The 24,107-nt window shown below is 34.0% G+C and overlaps 1 protein-coding gene across 1 annotated transcript in view; it reads left to right on the top strand.

The window, feature by feature from the left end:
- KCNH8 (potassium voltage-gated channel subfamily H member 8) overlaps positions 1–24,107 on the top strand; it is a 174,745-nt gene that overhangs the window by 72,215 nt on the left and 78,423 nt on the right. The window contains exons 3-5 of the mRNA XM_018075204.3: positions 1,850–1,981; positions 13,004–13,131; positions 15,834–16,074. Coding sequence (XP_017930693.3) covers positions 1,850–1,981; positions 13,004–13,131; positions 15,834–16,074 — 501 coding nt within the window. The remainder of the gene's footprint in view (positions 1–1,849; positions 1,982–13,003; positions 13,132–15,833; positions 16,075–24,107) is intronic.

The raw sequence follows: 24,107 nt of genomic DNA, 5'->3' as shown, positions 1-24,107 counted from the left end.
GTATTAGATATCTCACCATCTGTAAGCTGCAATGAGTTAATTCTATTTCTGTTCTGGGCCTGATATCTGATTAGTTTAAATATCTTTGAATTAGTAGAATGATCCTCTGACTATCAGGTCTTCTGTCAAGGGGTTTTAATGAGTATCAAGTCAGATGATTAAGGTAGAATGATTCTATAGTAAACATGAACGCTTTTTTTAGAAGGGCTTCCTTACTTACTTTGTTTTCAACCTCAAAATGAGAATATTTAAACCTAATATAAATCCAGTCTGCTTCTTTCCATGATTTTTCTCTCCTCCAATTTCTTTCCTCCTGTTCCAAATTCTCCCTGTCCCTTCTTTAAAAACCTTAAGTGGCAGTGTTTCCTGATTACTGAACTAGTAATGTTACTCTGAAAGCTGCCCGTCTGACTCTTGGAAAGTTTGACCAGGACAGAGACAACAAGATGAATTTCCTTTGAAACATATTTTTGTACTTTTAACTGTAATGATCCTTCAAAAGGAAAGCTACTGTTTCACCTCCCATGCTTGTCTATAGTGTTCAACAGGCAGTCAGGGAACTTCCACTTGAAAATCTAAATTATAAAACTTAACTGTGATCTTCCTGTGTCCAGTTCTTTTTCCAAACTGAAAACTTCAGCAGACAGCACAGTGACTAATCTGCTTGCTCTTCCTAAGGACCCCTCCAGAGCTCAGCTGATCATGTGGTAGCAATGGTTCAGGGAAATAGTCCTATTTCTTTATATGCATTAAAGTAGACTTGTGCTGGTGAATGAATGCCAAAACCAGTATGTTGTGAAGCAGCGTGATTGTAGAAGTGTAAAGACATGTCCAAAAAATAAATTTTAAACTCTCCAGCGCTACTTATATATCTTATAAATAATATTAGGAGGCTGACAGTGGATGGAGGTAGTTGATATTGGTACCCAAAACCTGAAAGAGACAAAAGCCTGGTATTGGGCTGAATTACTAAAGAATGGATGGGATTGGGATCTAGGATGTTTGCTTGTAATGCACTACCAACATCCAGGCATTCATTATTTTCTTATTCCCAGTAGTGTTAGTAGGAAGCTTGTGAATTATGTCATTGGAATTGAATAACATATCTTGCAAACAGGACGTACACAACCAGTGACAACAGTAAGAATTTATTTTAGGCCGTATGATTATATAGCAGGTGTGGACAGAGAAAGGTTGACAAGAATATTGCCAAACTCAGCGTTTTACAACTTCAGTCTTAGCAAGGTGAATGTTACAGACAGTAGGGAAGACAGCAGATATTCATTTTACAGATGATGCGTGGTATTAGATATCTCACCATCTGTAAGCTGCAATGAGTTAATTCTATTTCTGTTCTGGGCCTGATATCTGATTAGTTTAAATATCTTTGAATTAGTAGAATGATCCTCTGACTATCAGGTCTTCTGTCAAGGGGTTTTAATGAGTATCAAGTCAGATGATTAAGGTAGAATGATTCTATAGTAAACATGAACGCTTCAGATGTCAAGTTAACAAAGCGAAAGCTTTTCCAGGAAATAAGGAACATCAGTTGAGAGTTCATGGTTTCAGAGGACTAAACAGCTACATTAAACTCCATTAATGATCCCTGTAGATAAATTTTGCATTTAAATTAATGTCTTCCTTCTGGAGAAACAGTATTACTGAGCTTCAACCAATGATGCAAAGAGATTTACATGAGCTGAACATCTGTGATTCCCTGACTACTGACCTCCTAAATAAGATTTTTTTTTTAGAATTACATAGTTGTAGATTTAGTAGTTCACTTTTTTCCCCCCTTTCTCTGCTAAAAGACAGCTGTTTGAATTAAATTCATTCTTTATCCTTGCAGGGTCTTCATTCTGGTGCTTACTGGATATTGTTCCTATAAAGAATGAAAAAGGAGATGTAGTACTCTTTCTGGCCTCTTTCAAAGATATAACAGACACAAAAGTGAAGATTCCTGCAGAAGACAAAAAGGAAGGTTTGTCTGAATTACAAAAACAGTGATAAGAACCAACATTTATATGTTTTTGGGAATTGCACCTACATGAACTTTTACTCTTGTGTTCACTTCTCAGTATAGAGAGACATCCTAGCTTTCCAAAGAAGAAATTAATATATGTTATGGAAGGATAAATAATCTGACATTTTTTTTTATTTACATACTGCTCCACATTTGGGAGACAGAGCACTTTGTCCTCAAAATTAAATTTGCTTTTATGTACCATGACTTAATTTATTTACTTTCTGGATTGTCAGAGGTACATTTTGGAAGAACTAGACCTTTTCAAAGATTCCTTCTGTGAATCTGATTTCAGTATGGCTGAGAGATGAATGAATGTATTTTTTCATGTTTTTCCATAAGCAGAATCTAGAACAGCTTTAGAAATTATTTTGCCTGTTAAGAAGCACATATGCTCTTGTGTCATCTAATTTTCATTACATTAAATTATAAGATTTATTCATCAGGATTGTCCAATAGTATAAGAAATACATTCTCACTTTTATTTGCTTCTGAAAGGAAACACTGCAAGGATTGTCTCTTGAATTTGGAAAAAGATTGTATTATGGTAACGATTCACAACTGCCATAAAATAATTTTGACTGTATAATGTAATCAAGGTTTGCTAAATTTTGCTAACACAAAGCAAAATCAGTGTGGATGGATGAAGGCTATGCAGTGAGAATTGATCTATGTTGTATATCAAAGGCAGTGAACTAACACTTGTTTTGCAATATTTCAACGTTCAAAGAAACTATTTAGAAAGAATATATATGTAGACAGCATGAGTAACTCTCAGAATTCTGTAAAATGTCATTACTGTTGAATTTTCCAATTTGGTACTGCTCTGGTATTTATTTAAATTTTTCACCCTATGATAGCCGTTTGCTCTCTGCATATCTCAAAAATAACATACATATGGCTCTAGTACTCCTTTTGTCCTCATGGGTTTCTGAAGTAGGAGAACAATTAATTTCCAACTTTTTCTTGTTTTAAATATTAGCTTTTCAACAAAAAAAAAAGTTATATATCAGTTATAGAGATGTGCAATTCAACATTCTTTTATGAAACCTTAATACTTTAAACTGGAAAATATTATGCTACCCTGTGCTGATGAATATTCATACATCAACATTAATGTTAAAAATGTCCACCTCTTCTGTACCTTTGGACAAATAATTTCAAGTTTTTCTTACTTTTCAAGCCCTGAATATTGGAGAGTTGTTTTTTTGTTTTGCATCCTTCACTTTTTGCACCAAACATATTTACAAATTTCTGAGCTGGAAGACTGAAAAATGGCCTTGAAGGTACATTTTGCAGCTTTTCCCTACATCCAATTTCAAGAAATTGTTATAGGTAACAAAACTAGAATATAAAAAATATTTTATCTAGTTTCTCCTTAAGCCTCTTATGAAAGTTTTAGGAAAGTAATTTATTAAAACGTGATATATGGGGCCATGTAGAAGAAATATTGTCAGAACATCTGTTCTCTAAAGATTAATGACTTACTTACAAGCAATGCAAATTTTCAGGATGGATTCAGTGAGAAATCACGTTATTAGCGCATCATGGAAGCAGAAAGTAACACTTAGGATGGGGCTTTGCCGAATACATTGTTTTATATAATATAGTGAGATAACAAACAGGATTTAACTATTTATTCAGAATATTTACAAACAATTCCAACATTTTAATTTTATGTGCATCTACTTGGATATATAAAAATAAATTTAGTGGTACATTAACTCTTTGAGTTACATTAAAATTCTTCCTGTGCAGAGTGATTCACCAATCCTCCACTGATGAATATAATCTCATAATTGTCAGAAAAGAATTCCCAGTACAATCTATGCAACTGATTCAATATCTGAAATTTCAGAATGTTTAACTTATGAAAGTAATTGGTACTTCTTTACTTAGACCACAAAAGCTATCAGGCACGTAGGAGACACCTCATATTTACAGTGTGTTGTTTGGATTTACGAAAGAGCTTTTTTAATGTTCAGTGATTGACATCCATTGCAAAATTATAGATACACATTACTGGATATTATTTTTACAGGTAATGTTGCTAAAAAGACAGGTTGTTTTTTTTCAAAGATTACTGAATTTTTCCTTTTAAAAATCAAATACTTTGCACACTTAAGAGTTGAATGCAAGCTGTTGCTATAAGGTAACTGCCATAATGACCAGTTTTCTATTGCCTTTTTAGCATACCTCTTGAGTTTAGACTGTGTACAACAGGAGAACTTAGATACAAACATTCTCAGTGTGAAACTCTTTTTGCCCATGCAAGGCCCTTGTATCAATGTTTTTGTTTCAGTCCCTCTCTTCTGTTTTCTGCTGCGAACAGATTTTTATAATTTGTATGGGTCATTAATAGTCATATTCCATCTCCCTTTAATTTCTAATCTCCTTAGGAAACTTATCTAACAAAATTATTTCATGTTCCTTTCCTCCTGAGTCTGCCCCGTACCCCTTGACATTCCACCAGCACTCTGTGGTAATACACTCTCATTGATTGTGCTTCCAAAAGTCTTCTCCAGACTCCTCCCTCACATCTCTCCTACTTTTTATATATCATGTTTTTTCCGTAAGATCTTGTTCTCCTTGTACTTTTAGAATGACACCTTCCTGAGCTTTATCTCCTGATTTTATGACCTCTTTCTTTTAGTGCATTGTGTATTTACTTTTCCAAATCCCAGGAGCTGATACTCTCTTCGATTTTCTACAGACATTTTCTTATCTATTTTATCTCATCTGTTCACGCAACTTGAGTTGTTCCTTTGTGCCAATGTGCCTTGCAAAAGTCTACCTTTTTGCCTTATTTCCCTTTACCCAGCCCAAATGTCAGATGTCTGTGACCTTTTCTTTTGGATGTCTCATTCTAAATACAAATTTAACAGATTTTTTTTTCTGCTTTTCTTCTGTATAAAAGTTTCCAGTGAAAACAGCCCTATCAACCAATGGAAGGAGTAGACTTTTTCCTAAGACTTTCATATAATAAAAATGCAAAAATATATGCCTGAGAAGTTTAGCAGGTTTTTAGAAGTGCTATGACTGTCAGTGACTTTCATGGCTGCTTTCTTGGTTTGGTTGGATTGGGTTGAGTTTTTTAAGTCAAATTGCCATTCTTCTCCCCCACTCCCTCCATACCCCTTTAATTGCCATATTCTTAAAAACCTCAGCTTTTCAGTATCGGTAATTTGCTTTCAACAGTACATGTTTACCCTACCTGTAAGTTTACTGTAGATAGGTACTCTACTTTCCATCTGCTTAATAATATCTATAATCATTTGCAGTTCTGCAAAGCAACTCAATACCTTTTCTTCCTAAAATTTGGCTCTTTAATCATATTGGTGGTCTTTTCAATATACAGGAAAAGGTTTATTTTGTTTTTTTTAATAAACGCTGTGATTCCTTAAGAAACTGTCTCTTAAGCAGTTTTATGGAAGCTTTATTTTAGTATCCTAACTTACAATGGGCTACATTTTGGTAAACCAGTTAAGAGTTCCGTTGTCCTTTTGGGGAAAAGTGATTGAATTGATCAAACTGAAAATTCCAGACTCCGGTTCTGGACTCCAGTGTGGTTATGGCTGGATCAGTTCTTTTTCATTTCTGCGTATGAACTTTCTGTAATACACTTGACCATATACTGGAATTCAGTGGGAGTACAAGATTCTAGGTAGGGAAATAAGAAATTAAATTATTCTGTGACTACTTTTAGATCTCCAATCTGTATGCTAATGTGTAATAAGTTGGGTTACATAGATGCAGAGTTCTACCACTATAGTCGCTGCTAAAATTTCCCTGTTGAATTTGACTCATTCCAGAAAGCTTCCTTTAACCTTTATTGTAAATCTATTTGTTGGTTTTTGTTTTTTTTTTTTCATTGTGAAAATTTTGAACTCTTTGTTTTAAAACAATTATCTTGGGACAGATTTTCTCAACTTTATTCCAGCATTATTATAAAAATGTGTGCAATATATATATAGTAGCCACAGAATCACATGATGGTGGAGGTGGGAAGGCATCTTGGAGATTGTCTGGTCCAGTGTCCCTTTCTAAAGCAGGATCAGATTGAATGGGTTTCCCAGGACCATGAATGTGCTGAATATCACGGAGGATGGAGAATCCACGACTTATCTGGGCAGCCTGTTCCAGTATTTGACTGCTCACAAAGTAAACAACATTTTTTCTTGAATAGAATTTCATGTTTCAGGTTGGCCTACCTGTTGGCAAAGATACCTTCACCCTCAAAATAATGTGAATTAAAAGTTGGACTACAACCTTTCCCCCCCCCCAGATTAAACTATGTGGTATGGTTTAACTGGCTTGCTTTTTCTGGCTTCTTAGTAATCCTTAGGTCTATATAAATTTCTAAGGAAACAGATTTATTTTGATTATGCATCATTTGTTGGAGAGAGGAGTTGTTCTTTTCAGTGTGCTGAAGTGAAATACCATGTGCCAAACATTTTGCATTCCAGATTTTTTATGTTAAAAATGTCTGCTTGGATCAGGAATGATCTCTTCTAAGAAATTCTGCAATGTACACTTTGATTTATTCTGTTTAATTACTGTCTCAGCTATTTCATGATTGCTCAAGCTACAGCAGTGAATACTCAGGAGACAACTTTTCATTTTAAAGCTTCTTACACCCGTCAGGAGGCAGGATATTGAGATGGGGAACATACAGTCACCTAGATGTACAATAATCAAAGCAGATAAAATTGTTTCAGGATGCCCAGGGCACAATGCAGTTCTGTTGGTGGAGGAGGCAGGATAGAAGCACAGTTTTATCCCAACATTCCCACTGTCCAAAGGAAAAAAATATTGAGGAAGCCTTTATTTTGCAATGACATCTCCTCTAGGATGACTTTGTTCCTGGCTCATCATCAAAGTTAGAAGGGTCTGCGACTCTTCTGCCATCAGTAAAGAGAAACTCCCTTCCTCCTGATCGGTACATGATAGTTTAAACACTGTAGGAACAAAAATAGAGCTACCTTAGATAGCAATTATTCAGGTACACATATTTTTATTTTCACTTAAGTGAACAAGGTGTACTTTACCATCAATTTAAGTGCAAATCTTTTTTTTTTAATTATGATCACTTTTCTTGAATATTCTGGAGGACAAAAGATCAGTAAATAAAGTACTTGGTTGAATTCATGGAATTAAAGGAAAAAAGAAAACCTTTAAGTTCAGTGGTATTACGTATTTAAATACTACATTTTTGCACAGAAAGAGGCATTAACACTTGCTCAAGTCAATGAAAAGTTTCTCAGTGACTCAACTGAAATTATTTAAGTTCTAGGGGTTCTTAAAAATATTTCAAATATTCTCATTATTACTGTTATGGTTTTGTTCATTATGATAAATGAGCATATCACTTTATCAAGAGCTAACATTCACTGTGGGAAATACAAACTGTTGCAGGAAATAACAGTACCATCAAAAAACAGCTGGAAGTGAGTAATAACCCAGCTGTAAATTCAACGCTGCATTTTGTTCTCTAAGAACTACATATGACCACTCACTTCAGTAGAATCAAGAGACGTTTCAAATTTGATGACATAATAAAAATAACGATTTTCCCATTTGTGAGACAGCTCTCTCTGGAGTAGTATCAGTAGTAAGCTGGCAAAGAAACTATTTTTACACAATTATGAAATAGTTATTTTTGAGTTGGAATATTTTACTTTATTAGAAGAGTTTTGTAACTTTTAGGAAGTAGTTTTAATAAATGAGAAAATATCTTAAAGTAATTCACTTTCAGAGTTATTCCACTGAAACTCAGTCTATTGGAACAGTTGAAGAAAGGTGTATTTGCTTGGATTTTTTTTCCCAATTCTGTATGTTATGAGATAGACCCAAATACAGACATCTAAAAAGGAATATTTATTTATTTATTTATTTATTTATTTATGAATGTACACCTATCAACCCCCAAAATGGAAGAGGAGAAAGAACCCTTCTTCTGGCTTTGTGTGTTTCCTCCTACCTTTTTTTTTAATAGTGGAAGAATCAGCAGCCCAAAATGGTGTTAAAGATTTTTAATCTCATAAGCATACAACTGTTTAAAGGTCTTTCTGATTCATAAAAACTTTAATAGTAATATATATTATTGCTCCTTTTCTCTGCCTGTTCAAGGCTGAATTTTCTCTGAAGGCATAATGCTAAAATTATGATAATCATACCATTGATTCTGTGTAAAATTAGCCCCTTTAGAAAACGTTCTGTAATAATGTTTACAGCATAGAGCTGGCATGTACATTAAGTACATCTTTTTATTGAATCACTCAATCAGTTAACAGAATAAAAAAAGCAGCTAGAAGTTCACCTAGATCCACCATGCAGCTTACAGTTATGTGAATATTTGGTTGCTGTTTACAGAAAGAATGAGTCATACAACCAACAGACCTCCTGCAGCCCATTGCCCATGGTAGTGCTTTTATTCTGTTATTAATACCAAAGCAGGCTTTTATCAGTTTTCTCTTCAGTGACAACTGCTCATGTACTGTCCCCTACCAAATAATAACTGAAAATTTGCTAAAGATTTTTAAAAGCCTAGAAAAAATTCATGCCACCCTTCCATACAATCTGTTTTCAAAGGTTTTTTTCAGAATTCAGAATTTCTTTACCCAATTGCCACCTTCAGAATTTCCTTGGTGGTTTGGTTTTTTTTTAAGACCACCTGTGAAATACGTTTTGTGTTAATGATGCTAGATATGATTTAGTACCATTGTGTTTCCTGTAGACATAATTATATTTATTTTTGTTGCACTTGGGTTATTCATGGGGGTCTTTGCAAAGATCAGAATTTCTGCTGATTTTCTTACCTTGTGATGCAAGTGATGAGGGTTTCTCAAGACATGGATTAAAAGGACAAAAACTTCTTGGTTGCACTTCTCACAGGAAGCCTTTTATACGTAGACTTGTAAGATGAATAAATGATGTAAAAATTCTTTAATAAATCATTTGTTGAACCCAGGTTCAAAAAGAAACATTTCACTACTTGTAAAATATCTCAGCTAAAAACATTTCTTTGTGATTTGGCTGAGAGGCTGTGACAGCCTAGAGATATACACAGGAAAAGTGATGGGGGAGATTTATTTCCCTGCCTGATTTCAGAATGCAGCAGTAGGAGAGATCACATAAGTATGTGAATGTGCCAGTCCCTCTGTATTTTGAGGGGGGAAGGGTACCACCAGTGGTAAGAAGTCACAGTGTTAATCTGTTACTATGCTTTTTCACGGGGCTCCACTGTGTGCATGGAGCAGCATCATGGGTTTCTTCAAGTCTGTCCCTATCTGGACACCTTTTAATAATGAAGAAAGTCATGAGGGAGAAAAAAGTGAAGGCAATTCTTTTGAAGGGATACAAATTAATAGTGTGACAAATGAGGAAAAAATACCAAGGTTCTGACTATTCTGATTTTAGGAAAAATTTCTTCACCAAAAGTGTTATCAAACATTGAAACAGGCTGCCCAGGGAAGTATTTGAATCACCACCCCTGAAGGTATATGAAAGATGTGTCTATGTGGCACTTAGGGATATGGGTTAGTGGTGGAATTGGCAGTGCTGGATTAGTGGTTGAACTTGATGATCTTAGAGGTATTTTCCAATCTAAATTATTCTATGATTTTATTAAATGCTTTGAAGAGGAGCAGACATACATTTGGTTTCAATTTAGTCAGTACTAAATTGAAGTACTACCTAAGAAGTAGATTTTTTTTCCCAAAGGACAAGAAAAGAGTTATGCCTCCACTATAAGTGGATGATTGAAGCCTCATGTTCTTATAAATGCATAGCAGAAAAGACAACAGTTACAAGGGCATTTGTGTCTGATTGTGCTTTTTTTTTTTACTGCAACTATCCCTTACAAGATTGTGAGAAGCCTTAAGCTCTGAGGAGACTAATGGTAAGCTTAGCAAAGAGATGCTGTGTTAATTTCTTGTCTTACAAAAGACTTTTGAGATTGTCATGTGTGATGGCTATGGTACTATACCTAATCTCATTTGAACGAAAAACAACCAGAAGAACACAATAAGAGTTAAAAGATGTATTACCACTTTTTTGATCAAAGTAAAGGGGAGATAAGACTAAATTGCAAAGCATTCTTTTTAAGAGCTATTTTGACAAGTGTATTGCCATCATACAGGAAGGGGTGTATGGAAGCACCAGGAAATAGAGCCCAAAATCTAAGATTTTTTTTTTTTTTAGGACAAGATTCTCAGAGTATTTGGGGAGGTGAGAAATCTTTTTGATTTTAAGCACAGGGCAAAAATAAACCAGCTGTATTAAAGTGCCTTTCTGCTTATGGTTGTGTTTACTTTTGTATCATTTTGCTAAGATCAGCCATGGAAAAAAAATGCAAGTCTGTCAGGTACCTAAACTTTTTAAAAACCAGAGATAAACAGATGGGTGTTTATGAAAAATGAACTGTCTCATTCAGAGTATGACAGGAGTATGAGTGTGACAGGAAAAGAAGGTAGATTATAGAAAATAATCACACACATGCAAAGTCACACCTGGTGAACAATGAACAATGTAGTTTATTAGGATCAGGATTGCTTTTTTTCCTAAAGGCACTGGGAAGATCAGAAAGCAGGAGAATTCACCAATATCATTCCCTGTTTTATGTTATAAGCTGTTGATACGTGCTCTGATGGCATCTAATCTTCATGAGAAACCCATATTTTTTTCACTGCTACTCTCAAACATACAAAATCGTTACCATTTTTGTTTAGAAGGAAAAATATTATTACTTCATAATGAACATAACATTTTCCTTATTTATCTGTGCTTTTCTGTCTCTAGGAGTTGAGTGACTTCCAATTCTAACAGAGGTAGTATTAATCCTTTGCAAATAGAGGAATCAGCATGTGATGGAAGTCACTTGCTCTGAAAATATGCAGCTGGTATGATTCTAAGTGCCATATCAAGCCTCCCAACCTGAGTGACTTAATGAGTACAGCATTCTCAGTCACTGGAATGCTAAACCTGGGTAGAAGAGGCAGAATCTGTCTAAAGGAAAATGTTATCAGGCTGCTGGCATATAAAATTTAAAATCTTATAAGGAACCTGTTCTTATTTAAAAAGTGCATAGAAAATTAAAAATCTCTGACGATAAATATATGGAAGAAAAAGAAACTACTTTAACTTAATATGTGTACATTACCTAACTCTGTAATCTCATGGCATTGACTGTCTCCACCGCCTTTCTGGAAAGAGGTGGAATTATGGACAGCTTTCAACTATGTGCTCAACATGTGAGAAAAAGGAACATTTGAGATTAGGAGTTATTAAGAAAAAAACTGAGGGGATTATTACGCTATTGTATCAGGCAATTGTGTATCCATATCTTGAAAGTTGTATATTATTCTGTAAAAAGGAGCTACTGAAAGGGCATATTTAAAAATATATTTTAAAAGGCACATGAGTTTGATAAAGGGAAAAAAAGAGAGGCCTGTAAATAGTTTTAAAGAGAATTTCAAAGTCATATGACAAAACCAGACTACTATTTTGACCAATACTACAGTGCAGACTCAATTCAATAGACTTACATTCGTTTTTGCTCAGAGAAGCTGGTAAGCACTTTATTCTTACCCAGAATTTAAGAATGTTTAAAATTTAGTTTGAGTTTTAAATAGTTTGATGATTGAGAGATTTATATTTTTTAAACCAACATTAATTTAGCTGATCTTTTCTGAAATAGTGCTTTTTGTTCTATCTTTCTTCATTGTAGCTTATACCTGTATGCTTTGGAGATGAAAAAGTATGAGGCTTCTCCATCTACCTCCTTCAGCTTTTGAGTAGTTATTTGGCTTTACAATGCAAAGGTTTTTTTCTTATTTTTTTTTCTTCTTTGTCTTGTTTTCCCCCTTCTTCTTACTGACATGTAAAAAAATCCTGAACTAGAGTGTGCTCTTGCATGAATTACATGAAACATTCTTCACTGAGAAGTTTGGAAAGTTTATCTTCCTACACTTTTTGTTATGTGTGGTTTTGTGTTGTTAAGCCAAAAATATATCAATCTTCTATAATACAAATCTTTCTCGCTTTTCTAGGCAGGTTTCAAATGTAGCTATTTTGCTTGTTGTTAATTTCAGTCTCTGCTAATTAGTTTTGTGTATTGTTAATTTTTCCCCTTAATTTGTATGCATTGAATTGACTTTAATTAAACCTCCTCGACAGACGGCTTTTTCCTTTATTCCCATAATTTCTTTTTTCCTAATCCTGACACATCACAAAATGTCTGCTTTCATTTACTCTGGCATCAATTCACTGTAATTCCATCAGAGTCACTGGACTTACTTTGAATTTACTGCTTTATAAACAAGAACAAAATTTGTTCCCATGATTGACAATTACAGACATCTGAATAGAGGTAAAAACCACAAAGCTTTCCAAAATAATATTCAGTCTTTACTCTTAATGGGTTTCATGTCACCAGGGAATGTGACAAGTGATTTTGCCAGTGACCATGTGGTGGGAAAAGAAATCTAAATGCGTGAATGTAAGAATTCGTTATTACTAATGAGCAACCTTACAAATTAGCATATTCTGACATAATGGGAGCCTAGTACAAGTCAGACTCTTCGTTTTTAAGAAGTATACCACGAGATTTTTTTTTTCTTTCCCTGAAATAAGAGAGTAGGACCACCTCAAGGATATTTTAAGTGGTTATGCTTCCCTCTGGTCAGTAATCACTACTTTCTGATGCAGTAGAGAGTACCTTTATCTTATCTATGAAATCATATGTTGTAATTAATTGCTTCTGAGTTGTGTGAAGGCATTTGGCAATTAAAACTTCAGAGTGATTTTTATTTGCCCTTCAGGAGAGGGCATTTTTGTCTCTTTACTGCAAAAGATTAAGCAAAAGAAAAGGTGTGAGTAATATTTACATTTCTACCAATGTCTGAAATGTCAGTAGTTCAGGTCCCAAAGCTTAAAGTGCTATTTCCTGATCTTTAATGAACTTTCACTTTTGTTCTGCAGAAAAATGGAAAGGAAGAGGAAGAGCGGGGTCGCATTTTGAGTCAGCGCGCAGAAGGAGTAGAGCTGTCCTTTATCATATCTCTGGACATCTACAAAGAAGAGAGAAGAACAAATTAAAAATTAATAATGTATGTGTACTTCTTCTCTTGTATTTTTTTTTCAAAAATGTACTCTTTTCACTGTCTTAAAAAAAACCCCAAGCATTTAAAAGGACTGCAAAAGGTCACTGAGTACCTGAGAAATACCTGAGCCATAATTTTACAGTGGCAAAAGGATTAGAATGCATTTCACTTAGGTGCAGTTCTGCCTACTATGGTATTTGTTACCATACAGCAAGACCGCATTTAGTCATACTGTAAACAGATATTTACTTAATGCCAGGAAAACCACATTATAAAGTTTCTCAGAACTTAATTTTAGGTTCCAATTTGCCTTATCATCCCAATAACTTCATTTCATTTATTACTGTTTGCTGAAAAGATAATGAAGAAATTCAAGGTATTGCTGTAGCTGAAAATCTCCATGTGATTAAACTCCAAAAGGTCACATGTCATTTTGATGCTAATTTCTCCAACTTTGTGCTGAGTATATTCATCTTTTCATTTCCTAGCAGAAGTAGTAATATTTCTTTCTTTAAATTACTTCTGTGTTCCCCCAGTAACTACAACTAATAAATTCACAAAACATCCTATGAATGTTGCTAACACCAAATCAAACAATAGACAAAGCCAACAATATAGCAACAGAAAGACTTCTAAGGAAATGCTCATGAGAAAAAATAACTCTCCTGCTCTATGGAACTATGTCTCAGGAGAAAAGTTAATGCAGAAGGAAGATAGAGATACATATGAAATCAGTATGTTCACATAAAAATTTGCTAAAATAATATTAGAGAGCCTGTTCCAACATATAGTTGTTAGAAGCAGGGGTAGCAAAACCAGTTTTTCTTAAAATCTCAAAACAGTAGTTAGTCTCTTGTTTGTATATCATTAGCTTAAAAAAGCTAAAATCTTCGACAGAGAAACAAGAAAATGGTCTTGTTTTGTTCTTTCTTTTTTTTTTTTTTTAATGAGTAGGGGAGGATGAAAGACAGACAATGGAAAAAATAACCAACAGATATAGAACATGAACACCCTGAAAGATGATCTGCCACCGGGCATGTTCCTTTTATTGGTTACCAAAATTAAGCAGCAGTGCAGCTACATCCTCCTAAATATTATTACATTAGAAATTAAAGCAGAAAAAACTTGGTATAGATTAAAGACCTGAAAATACACAACTGGAATATGTCTCATAGGGCATACAGTCACTTCCACTGAATATAAATATTAAATGTTGAAAAATGTTAAAAAAGAGCTAAAAATGTTTAATGTTGAAAAAGTTTAATAATAAAAATACCTGCCAAAATATGACCAGATCTTCCAGGGACATTTTCATTGCATAGTAATACGATAATATTTTTTAGGAACATGACTTTTAAATAGCTTTTGGTGACTTACCTGTGCTGTCAAAATCCTAGCGCAGATGTTATTGTACCATTTTAAAACATTTATTCTGAGACTAATTTACTACCTTTAGTATATTGATTTTTTAGCTATGGATTGGAAATAATAAGGGGAACATTTTCTTTTTTGTGATTAAACATGAGCTGAAGCTAACAATGGTGAGAATTCAGCCACTTTGATTCATGAATGAGAACCAAGAGTAGGGAAGGCAATGACATCAGTATTTCAAAGGAAACACACAAAGAGAAAGGCTGTGACAAGGCAAATGTGGTTAAGTCCACAGTCATGCAGGTTTTGTAATTTTATTTTCATGTTGAATAACTTCAAGATCAGAAGTAATTTTAGCTTGCTGAATACACAAGACTGTTTTGTGAGGCTCTGTTCCTGGAACAGCACTAACCAGGAGCACAGTAGCAGTGAGCAGAATTTCGTTAGTAAGTAATACATGATGGTTCATGTCCCACATGCTGCTTTTCGGGAGAGTAGATGTTTTTGTTAAAACTGTGAAAGATGAAAGCTAAGAATTTCTAAAGCTGATGCTTAACACTGAAGTCTTGGTTGCAGAAAACATAACTAGTTAGACAAAGACTCGAGACAAAGATAGGTATAGTCTAATGTTGAAGGTAGTCAGTTCTGGAGTTATTTATGGTGGATCTACCTTAGCATTTTGGTTTAGATCAGGAGTGCAATTTTAAAGAGAATCAAAAGGTTATTCCTACTAATTTGGTTCCCATGACCTGGATTGCCATAGATGAAACTAAATCAGGAGAGGTGCTCCAAGTACTAGAGCTGTTTAGCCCGTGGAACGAAGCTAAAGCTAGTCTGAAAAAACCTGCTCACAGCTCTAAAATATGTATAGGAAGGATGTTTTATCTTCAGTACCACCTATTCCTTTCTATATGTTTCCTTTTGCAATACTACGTCCTTGCATATATGAAGTTCTAACCTATCTGACTAAAGAAATAACATTGTTCTTCAGTCAGAATTAATCCAACAGAGGAAGAAATAGTTTGCCAGATTCAGTCCCCTCTTCATTCTCTTTAATCTGTACCTCATTAATCCTCTTTCTGTCCAACATTCACAAAAGTTATTCCATGAACAGAACCATCTGTCTAAATAAGTGTGAGGACTACATTAGGAAGGAAAAAAAATAGCATTAGTTCTTGCCTGCATATGAGTATGTTATATTTCATTATGCTTTTGTAAAAAAAAAAACAAAAACAAAAACAAAAAAACAAACACACCTAATGACTGCATTGGAAGAAATGCTTCTGCGTGATCAAATTATTGGTTTGTCTCATTTAATTTTTTTCTTTCTTTTTCAGAATGTTTTTGTAGATAAACCAGCATTTCCAGAATACAAAGTCTCAGATGCAAAAAAATCCAAATTCATACTTTTGCATTTTAGCACTTTTAAAGCTGGCTGGGACTGGCTTATTTTACTGGCAACGTTTTATGTTGCTGTAACTGTACCTTACAATGTTTCCTTTATTGGCCATGATGAGCTGTCTACAACTCGAAGCACAACTGTCAGTGACATTGCAGTGGAAATTCTCTTTATCATCGGTAAGATATGTTTGGGATTTGTTTTGGATCTCTGTTTTGACATTTAGGGTTTTCACAGGGTGTATAATTTAGAAAAGGAAATAATCACCACTTTCCTGACGTGGAAGAAAATCAATTTTAGCTGTATAGCTTGGTATTTTTTTCTGAACTTTAGATCACTTTTTTTTTCCCCTTTTTCTTTTTTTTTCCTCTAAATTGGCTGTTACTCTAAAGAGACCTTTGATCTCAAGGAAGATTGAAGACCCTCGTTTCACACTGTCGATGCCTAAACCTTCCCAATATAGGGATGTGCCCTGAAATCACTACAGTTTTGCCCATAATGTACTTTTTTTATTTTTTAAGATTATTTTTCACAGATACTTAGAAGAGCCCTGGACCACAAGCTGAAGATGAGTAGATTTTAAAAACTAATGACATAAATTAAAACCCATACTACAATAATGCAAATGTACAGTATCAGTAAGCTATACTGACAGCGGGGTTAGAATTTAAGAAGTTGGAGTTTGTCATGTGGTCCATTCTCTAAACTTTTTATTTCCATGATGGATTTAATTCTTATATCTTAAAAGAATTAAAAAGAAACAAGGTCATGTCTAATAGTGACTTCGTAACCAAGATTTTTTTTTGTATTATCTTTTTTTCAGTTTCTTTCTGAATATGGAAAAGAATTTCTGAATAGAGTCAAACAGATTTTTCCCCAAGTTTTTACTGTTATAATACCACTCATTGCTGTCACACTGACAAACCATAGCTCAGATCTGTTGATAATAGGCAGGTGGAGAAGCTATTATTTTTAAGAAATAAGCCAAGTTGAGTATGTCTTTCTTGAATATGAAAAGGCTTTGGATGGGCTCTGAAAGAGAAAGAAATTAACAAAAGAATAAAATCACTCTCAGATTAGAACCTTCTTTTCCACTTTTCTCTATTTTTTTCATGAAAAAATGCAGCTTAGCTTAAACATTAAAAGCAATGTTATTATCTTCTCTAGGAAAAATAAAGAAAACTGAAACATCATAAACACTAAACAGTAACTCCAAATGTCTTTAGTTTAACAGAAGATTTTCTTGTGAAAATTTTGAAAAGTTTGTTCATTTCTGTCAGCTTTACTGTAGAGAGTAAGACGAGTAGGTAATGTGACTGATGGAAGAATCAGATGTTATGATGGATAAATATTTGTTTCCTCCTTTGGTCATTGTTTTTTCAATATATTTATGATCTAATTTTCCTTTTTTAGATCACTATTAGATCTTGGTGATCTCTTTCATGTTAATGTAAACAATTCACATTCAAAGATACTCAAGCACTGCAGTAAGAAACTTACATTGTGCAATGCAGATCATCAAGGATCATCTTTTGTCTTACATAAAAAGACCGAGGTTATGAGTCTAGTCAATCATAAATTAATCTATGTTCCATTTTAAAGAATACAAAATAAATAATTTCACTTGATGTACCTGGGCAACACTATAAAAAAAGTAGACTCAAAGTTACGGTATTTTAATAATGGTTGTAACCTTCATCCTACATCAGTGTAGATAACTGGTTTGTGTTATAAGTGCATTTATTTGAATATAAATACAAGAGAGTATAATCTGTATCTAATTGATTTATATGGTGTAGTATTCATTCAAAGCATGACGGTGTACTGCTCAGTGTTACTTTTCTGGTTACATATTTTGCTGGAAATATGGAGTCTTTATATTAGTAACTCAAAAGCAATGATAATAGAGTAGCTGGGTAAGAAAAATAAAATGAAAAAGATTTTCTGAAATTTTACTTCATATTTTCCTATGAGACTTTTAGGTCTATCATCCAGGAAATTAAACCATGGCTGTAACTAAACACCTTCAAAGAAATGTGTATGAAGTACTAGAAAAGACTTTTCCTAATCATGTTGCTGGTAACCACAAGCACTGTACTGTAGCATATCAATATTCCTCCCCCACAGTTTGAATAATGGCTCAATTTTCTCCAGAATCATTGTTTCTAAAGTTATTACCTGTTTTAAAATCTGTAGCTCTGAGGAAAGGTTTATGGAGTATTTTCAGGACATTCTCATACTGCATTTAAATCTCTGCAGTGAATTTAAAGAAAATAGTGTGTTTATAATAATATCCCCATAGTACCTTGTCCAATAAAATGTTGAATTAATATGTCTCAGAACATGTGTAACTATATTGAAAGTAGAAAGATTGACAGCATACTTAAATTTCAGTATAAGTTTCAGGGCATTTGTTGCACTGTGGCTCCAACAAGCACATCTTTGATGGATGATCTGTGTGCTCTGAGAAAAGTCAGTGAGGAACGCTGAGTAAAATTTTTCTTATGCTGCTGCCTCAGGAAGTCAGTGGGAAGATCTATCTGAGATAGGGTCTTGAGTTGTATTACAGCTCTGTAATCATGGATTGAGCTATCACAACAGTAGTCATGGATTGGAGAAATAGAGTTTATCTCCTTTGATTTTATTTAGATTTCGCAGCATATAGAGTAATACTCCTTTTATAAACATGAACATTTATTTGGACTTGGCATGGTCGTTGTTTTTCAGCTGTGTTATCCAAGGGCATGAAGACATGACAATAAAAACCATAATAATAAGGGGTACATAAGGGGTACATATGCTTGTACATAAGTTCAAGGAACATAACAGGGTAGATGCTAAGGGTTTACTTTAGGCAGAAGAGTTTGAATAAGTTTAGTGGCTAAAAAATCTTTTAGTCTTATCCAAGACTGACCGTGTATGTCAGCCTGTGCTTAAGCATGATAAAAATACTGCGTATAGAAGTGTTGTCCTTACTTGGGTTGCTTACAGGTTAGAGTGTTGATATGAATTAAATTATTTATGAGAAAAGAGTAGATCTAGCTAAAGGTTTTACTGCTTTAGCCTTTAAAGTTCTCTAACACATAGCCAAAAGATAAAAAATTATAATAACAACCCATTTTTTGATGCTTTTGGGGGAGAGGTTGAAGGGGAAACACAATTAAGTCTTCTCAAATTAAGTTAAATTTTGCACTTGATCATTCCTATATATGGTAGTGCTTTGATAACTTGTGTGATGTGATGTTTGAGTGTACTTTCACATCTGTTATTCTTTGTAATGTGTGCAAACATTCTTTAACATGCCCCTGTAAATAAATCTTTTGTTTCCTCTAACCAAAGATAGAGTTTACTTTTATAGATTTTTATCTGTTTCATGTATTCAAAAATCATAAATAGGTGCAGAGAAAACTTTTTTAGCATTAATGTATTTAAACAAACACAAAAATAATTATCTTAAGAAATGTTTCAACTAGTGAGGGATATTACCTGCTTTATTGCACTATTTGCTTACAAGTTTATGTCCCTGTATTTGTCTATGCAGTAGCTGTGTCCTTCATTTGTGGATAGGTATGTCTGGAGCCTAAAGTTTTGATATTTCTAAGAAACATAATGGATCTTGGTTAATTTTCAACAATATTTGTTAATTTTTCTGTCTTCTGGAGAAAAAAGACAGGAGAATCTCTCACCAAGTTCATTCCATTTAATTAGTTACAATCTCCTGATTGCATAACTATTACTCTTACATAACTGTCCAGTGTGGTGTTTTTATTTCTGCAACAGTTTCATTCCAGTTTTCATATATTGTCTTTCTCTATCTGTTTTGCATTTTTAAAACATTGTTGAACATCTTAATTGTAGAAAGTAACAATGCCTAAAAAATTATCAATACTTTATTGCTCACTCACAGGATTATTTGAATAGGATGCCTTCAATAGGAGTTGAGATCAATGCCGTGGTTCAGCAAAAATATCTATAGGCTTTCAGGCTAATGGCAATGCATTATTTGATAATTAAGATCAAAGGTGTCTTTTTGTATTCTAAGGTGGCCAGGAGCAACAATAGAGAGAAGTGCTCAGTTTTCTCTTTGTGGATCATCTAGTTTTTAGTATAAGACAAACACTGGATATTATTTATAGCTGTAAAATTAGACTTTTTATAAACACACTGGCAAGATTGTTTTAAGTGATTTTCTAAAATGTACTAATTTGCTGCCTGTGGAAAAAAAAGCACATACCCATCCCTTTCTACACTCTCTGCGCACATACTCTCACCTGAGGACTTTATCTATGGCTTGCACTTTCAAGAGAGAAAACTGATCATGATTACTAAGATTTCTTCTGTTTGTATGTGTATTTCTCTCTCCAGTTAAATGCTATTTAACGAAGTGTTTTAGCAGCAATTTCTGGGTTTTTTTAAAGCGGTATGTTTTGAAGCCCTGAAACTTGGATTTGTGCAACATGATACTGTAGATTAAAGAGACTTGTGGGCCCTTTAAGTATCTATCACAAATGTAAACTATGGCTTTCAGGCCATAGTATGCTAAAATTCAGGTAAACACCAAGGGATTGGTTTGAAATTATCTCTGGGAATTTATTTCTGAGCAACAAATGGTCTCATCTGTGAAAGCATATGAAGAAAACTTGAAAACAGACTGACATTGTTGATATACCTAGTATTTGAGAGGGAAGGTCATAATGAAATGTCCGTGGTCTATGGATTACATAGTAACATGAACAAACAGTAAAAAATATTTATGCTGAAAAACAGTAATAAATTTCCTAAAGATTCTCACTCAAAGCATCAAACTGAGATAGGCAAGACCACAATAATGTTAGACATTTTTCCAGTAAGCATCCTTGCACACCTTGTGCAAGAATAGATGCTTCTCTGCATACTAGATGCTGTTTCCATGCACAAAACATCCACCTAGCATAAAGGAGACAAGTATGAGACATAAGAAGTGATTATTTCATGAAAACATTTCTGTATCTTCAGATAGATGCAGATAAATATAATGATAATGGAGGTACCTGCAAATTTTACTTGCATTGGCTCTGCTGACTCCTTCTCTTCATTTGCAGAAGTGTGATGTCGCTGTTAGACATCAGTAGCCAGCTTCTCATAGAATGGAAAAATGTCTGCTTGTAGATCTAACCAAAGATTTAAGAAATCACTACTCCAAAATGTCACTTACTACCCCTGAAGTGGGGAGATTCCTTACGGTTAAGCCAAGAAAAGTGCTCATCTGAGAACTCCTGCTTTTCCTGAAGCCAGAATAAATGACATTGATGTAAACTGCTTTTGAACTGCTTACAGGAAGTGATTCTTATGTATCATGCCAAATACCATCAAAATTAAAGGTAAAATCCAAGAAGTACTGCACAGGCTGCATTCCAAAATCTGATTTTGTGAAGTAATATCTAAAAGAAAACAAGCAGATTATGCAGGATAAAGGCCGTTTAAAAAACACATGTAACATGACAGGAGCAACTGTCATCTTTATATTTCAACTTCTGTTAATAAATACAAGTTGAAATATGCAGCATTTCCATGTGTAATTTTTTAATGTTCTGGGGAGAGATTGGTAGGCAGCTGGTGACCTCTGTGCTTCTGGCAAATAAAATCACTGTTCCACTTCTCAGCTGTCCTAAACGAATCTTGTCAGGCATATTATTTTTCTATCCTTCTTCCTATTTTGCAATGAGACTTGTGATATAGGCTTTCTGAGCACTTAAGAGTGCTAAGAGCAACTTAAGGACTGACCCTGCATTTTTTTCCTCTAAGCTGTGGTGCTACAGTAAAAAAAAAAAATAAAAGTCAGTGTGACAAATCATTTGCTTCACCTATAGTCCATCTACACATTCAGAAATGCTATTAATAGCAGTTTTTATGTAGTTTCCACTGTGCTGTTTCCTTTCAATAGGTATGCAAAATTAAAACCACCCTCCTATACAGAGTATGACTGACCTGCATTGTAGCTACAATCAGACAAAGTTTGTATTTACATTTACTATCCTATAACACAATGGTAAAACAAAACTATATTTTTCATATTTTTCAATAAGATTAAATCTTTTAATTAATGATCTAGGTAATTTCCAAGGAAATTATTAGATACTTAATAGTTTACTATAATTTTTTGTGAGTTTGCATGTGGTCTTTTTTCCCTTTCTTTTATTTAATGATTTAGGGATAACGTCTATGTGAAATGTTGTCAAACTGCATGAGGTAAGTTCTGAGAAAAATATTTCAGGTTTCCCCCTTGGAACTGGACAAAAATTTTAAGTGCATGAAGCAGTTGTCCCCCTGCTCACTGAATGTTTTACTTGTTTGATCTTTGCATTGTTTTCTCAATATTTGTGTCAATTGTGTTCATGACATACCCAACAATTTGCTTCACACACATTGAATTTAGCGAAAAGTTAAGTCGTGTGACTGATGTTTCTTCAGTCTTTGTAATTGCTTTTTTCTGCCATATTTCTGCAGGTTCTATTAAGAAAGTTACCCATGTAGAAACTTTCACACTTCTGCAGTCACAAATACTAGTTTCTTTTCAAGACAGAGTGAGCAGTTCATTTTTCAGAAATGTTTTTAACTCTTTGATTTTCTTTCAAGATTCCAAAGTCTGTATCTTTGTAGAAAAGTCAATATAATATATTTAACTATTCAATATGTTCAGGGGTTGAGTCTATTTTCAAAAGGCAGAGCATAGTTTATAAGAAATAAGAATTTCCCAGTGTCTAGTATGTTACTACAAAGGTCATGATATGTAATGCTTTTCTGGTGTACCAGGTACTGGAACTGAGATTAGCTAATCTCAGTTTAACACCCTCATAGCTAAAGAAAGCAACTTGAAAGGGTGAACCCCAAAGGCTAAAAATCAAGGAAGCTTATAAAAGAATGTGCATTTTTGGTTTTTTTTTAGGTTTGTGATCTTTTGTTCAGTTTCATGATTTGAATTAATGGGCTCTCAGTACAGTACAGAGTTAAAAATAATCGCCCTTTTTTAACATTGGTATGCTGGTCATTCTTGTCCACATTAATGGGCACAGCAGCCTAAATATAGTGTTTGATAGAACATACCATGTTAGTGCATTAACACTGACCCCTGGAAGGAGTGACTTTTGTTATAACTGTAGCCATTTAAACCACTAATCCCTTCAGATTTCAATTTTTTTATATTAATGGATAATTTACCCAAGCAAAACAATATTTCCACTTGAATATGACATCAACATCCCATTACTTTCCACTGTAAGAACAGACAGTAAGGAAGAGCAAAGCAGTCTGCCAGATAGATTTTGGGAATCAGTTCTGCTATGATCCATCATACCTCTAGATCTTCCTCCATTAAAATCAATAAAAAAGTTTTTATTTTTCAAACAGTAATAAATCAAGCCTGAGAACATATGTCATAGCACTGCCTTAGGACAGGGACTGTACCACTTCTCATGTGCTATACGATGACGAGCAACTTGGTGTCAAATGGTAAATAAACTCTTCTCACTGGAGAAATTTGACTGGTAAAACAGTTCAGTGCATTCAATGGTGACTTTAACAGAACAAAGCCTATGAATTATAGTCATTCCACACCAGCAGAAGTGTTTTTTTCAGAAGTCCATCATATTACATGATACCATGTTATATCCTTGTGCTGAAGATTTTAAGAATTTGTAGCTTTTAATGTTTCTATTGTTCATCTGAATTCTAGTCATCCAGCTAAATCCACAGGACTTCTAAAAAATGGCTTATTTCAATAGAGATGCAATGTACCTCTAAAATGAGTTTCCCAAGCCCTGTGTCTGTCCACACAAGCCAAATGGAGTTGTTTGCACAATATTCTGAAATGCTAATGGCCAGGAGAAAATGTTATTTGGGGTTACACACAAAGAAAAATAGGAGGGAGAGGTATATTTGACAGCCATATTTTGCCATTTAAAATGTACAGTTGCTTAAGGACTAATTCTAATCCTTTTCCATAATTTTCTTTAATGACCATGCTCCTCAATAAGATTCTTTTTTTTTTCTTTTTAAGCTGTGGAAGAGAACAATTTTTTCTACTTAACAAAACACCCTCCTGGTAGTACAAAAGGGAGTCTTGATATTCTGTTTTAGATTTCAAGTCCATTCGGGCATAAACATCATAACTTGGTATACTTAATTTCTTTAATTTCTAGCAGTATAAAATTTGGTCTGTGTGCTTCTTTCTCAC

The sequence above is a fragment of the Manacus vitellinus genome, unplaced genomic scaffold (genome assembly GCF_001715985.3).
Source record: "Manacus vitellinus isolate BGI_N305 unplaced genomic scaffold, ASM171598v3 scaffold_3_pilon, whole genome shotgun sequence".
Classification (NCBI taxonomy): Eukaryota; Metazoa; Chordata; class Aves; order Passeriformes; family Pipridae; genus Manacus; species Manacus vitellinus.
The sequence above is the reverse complement of the archived record's forward strand: the minus strand, read 5'-3'. Positions and strand labels throughout refer to the sequence as shown.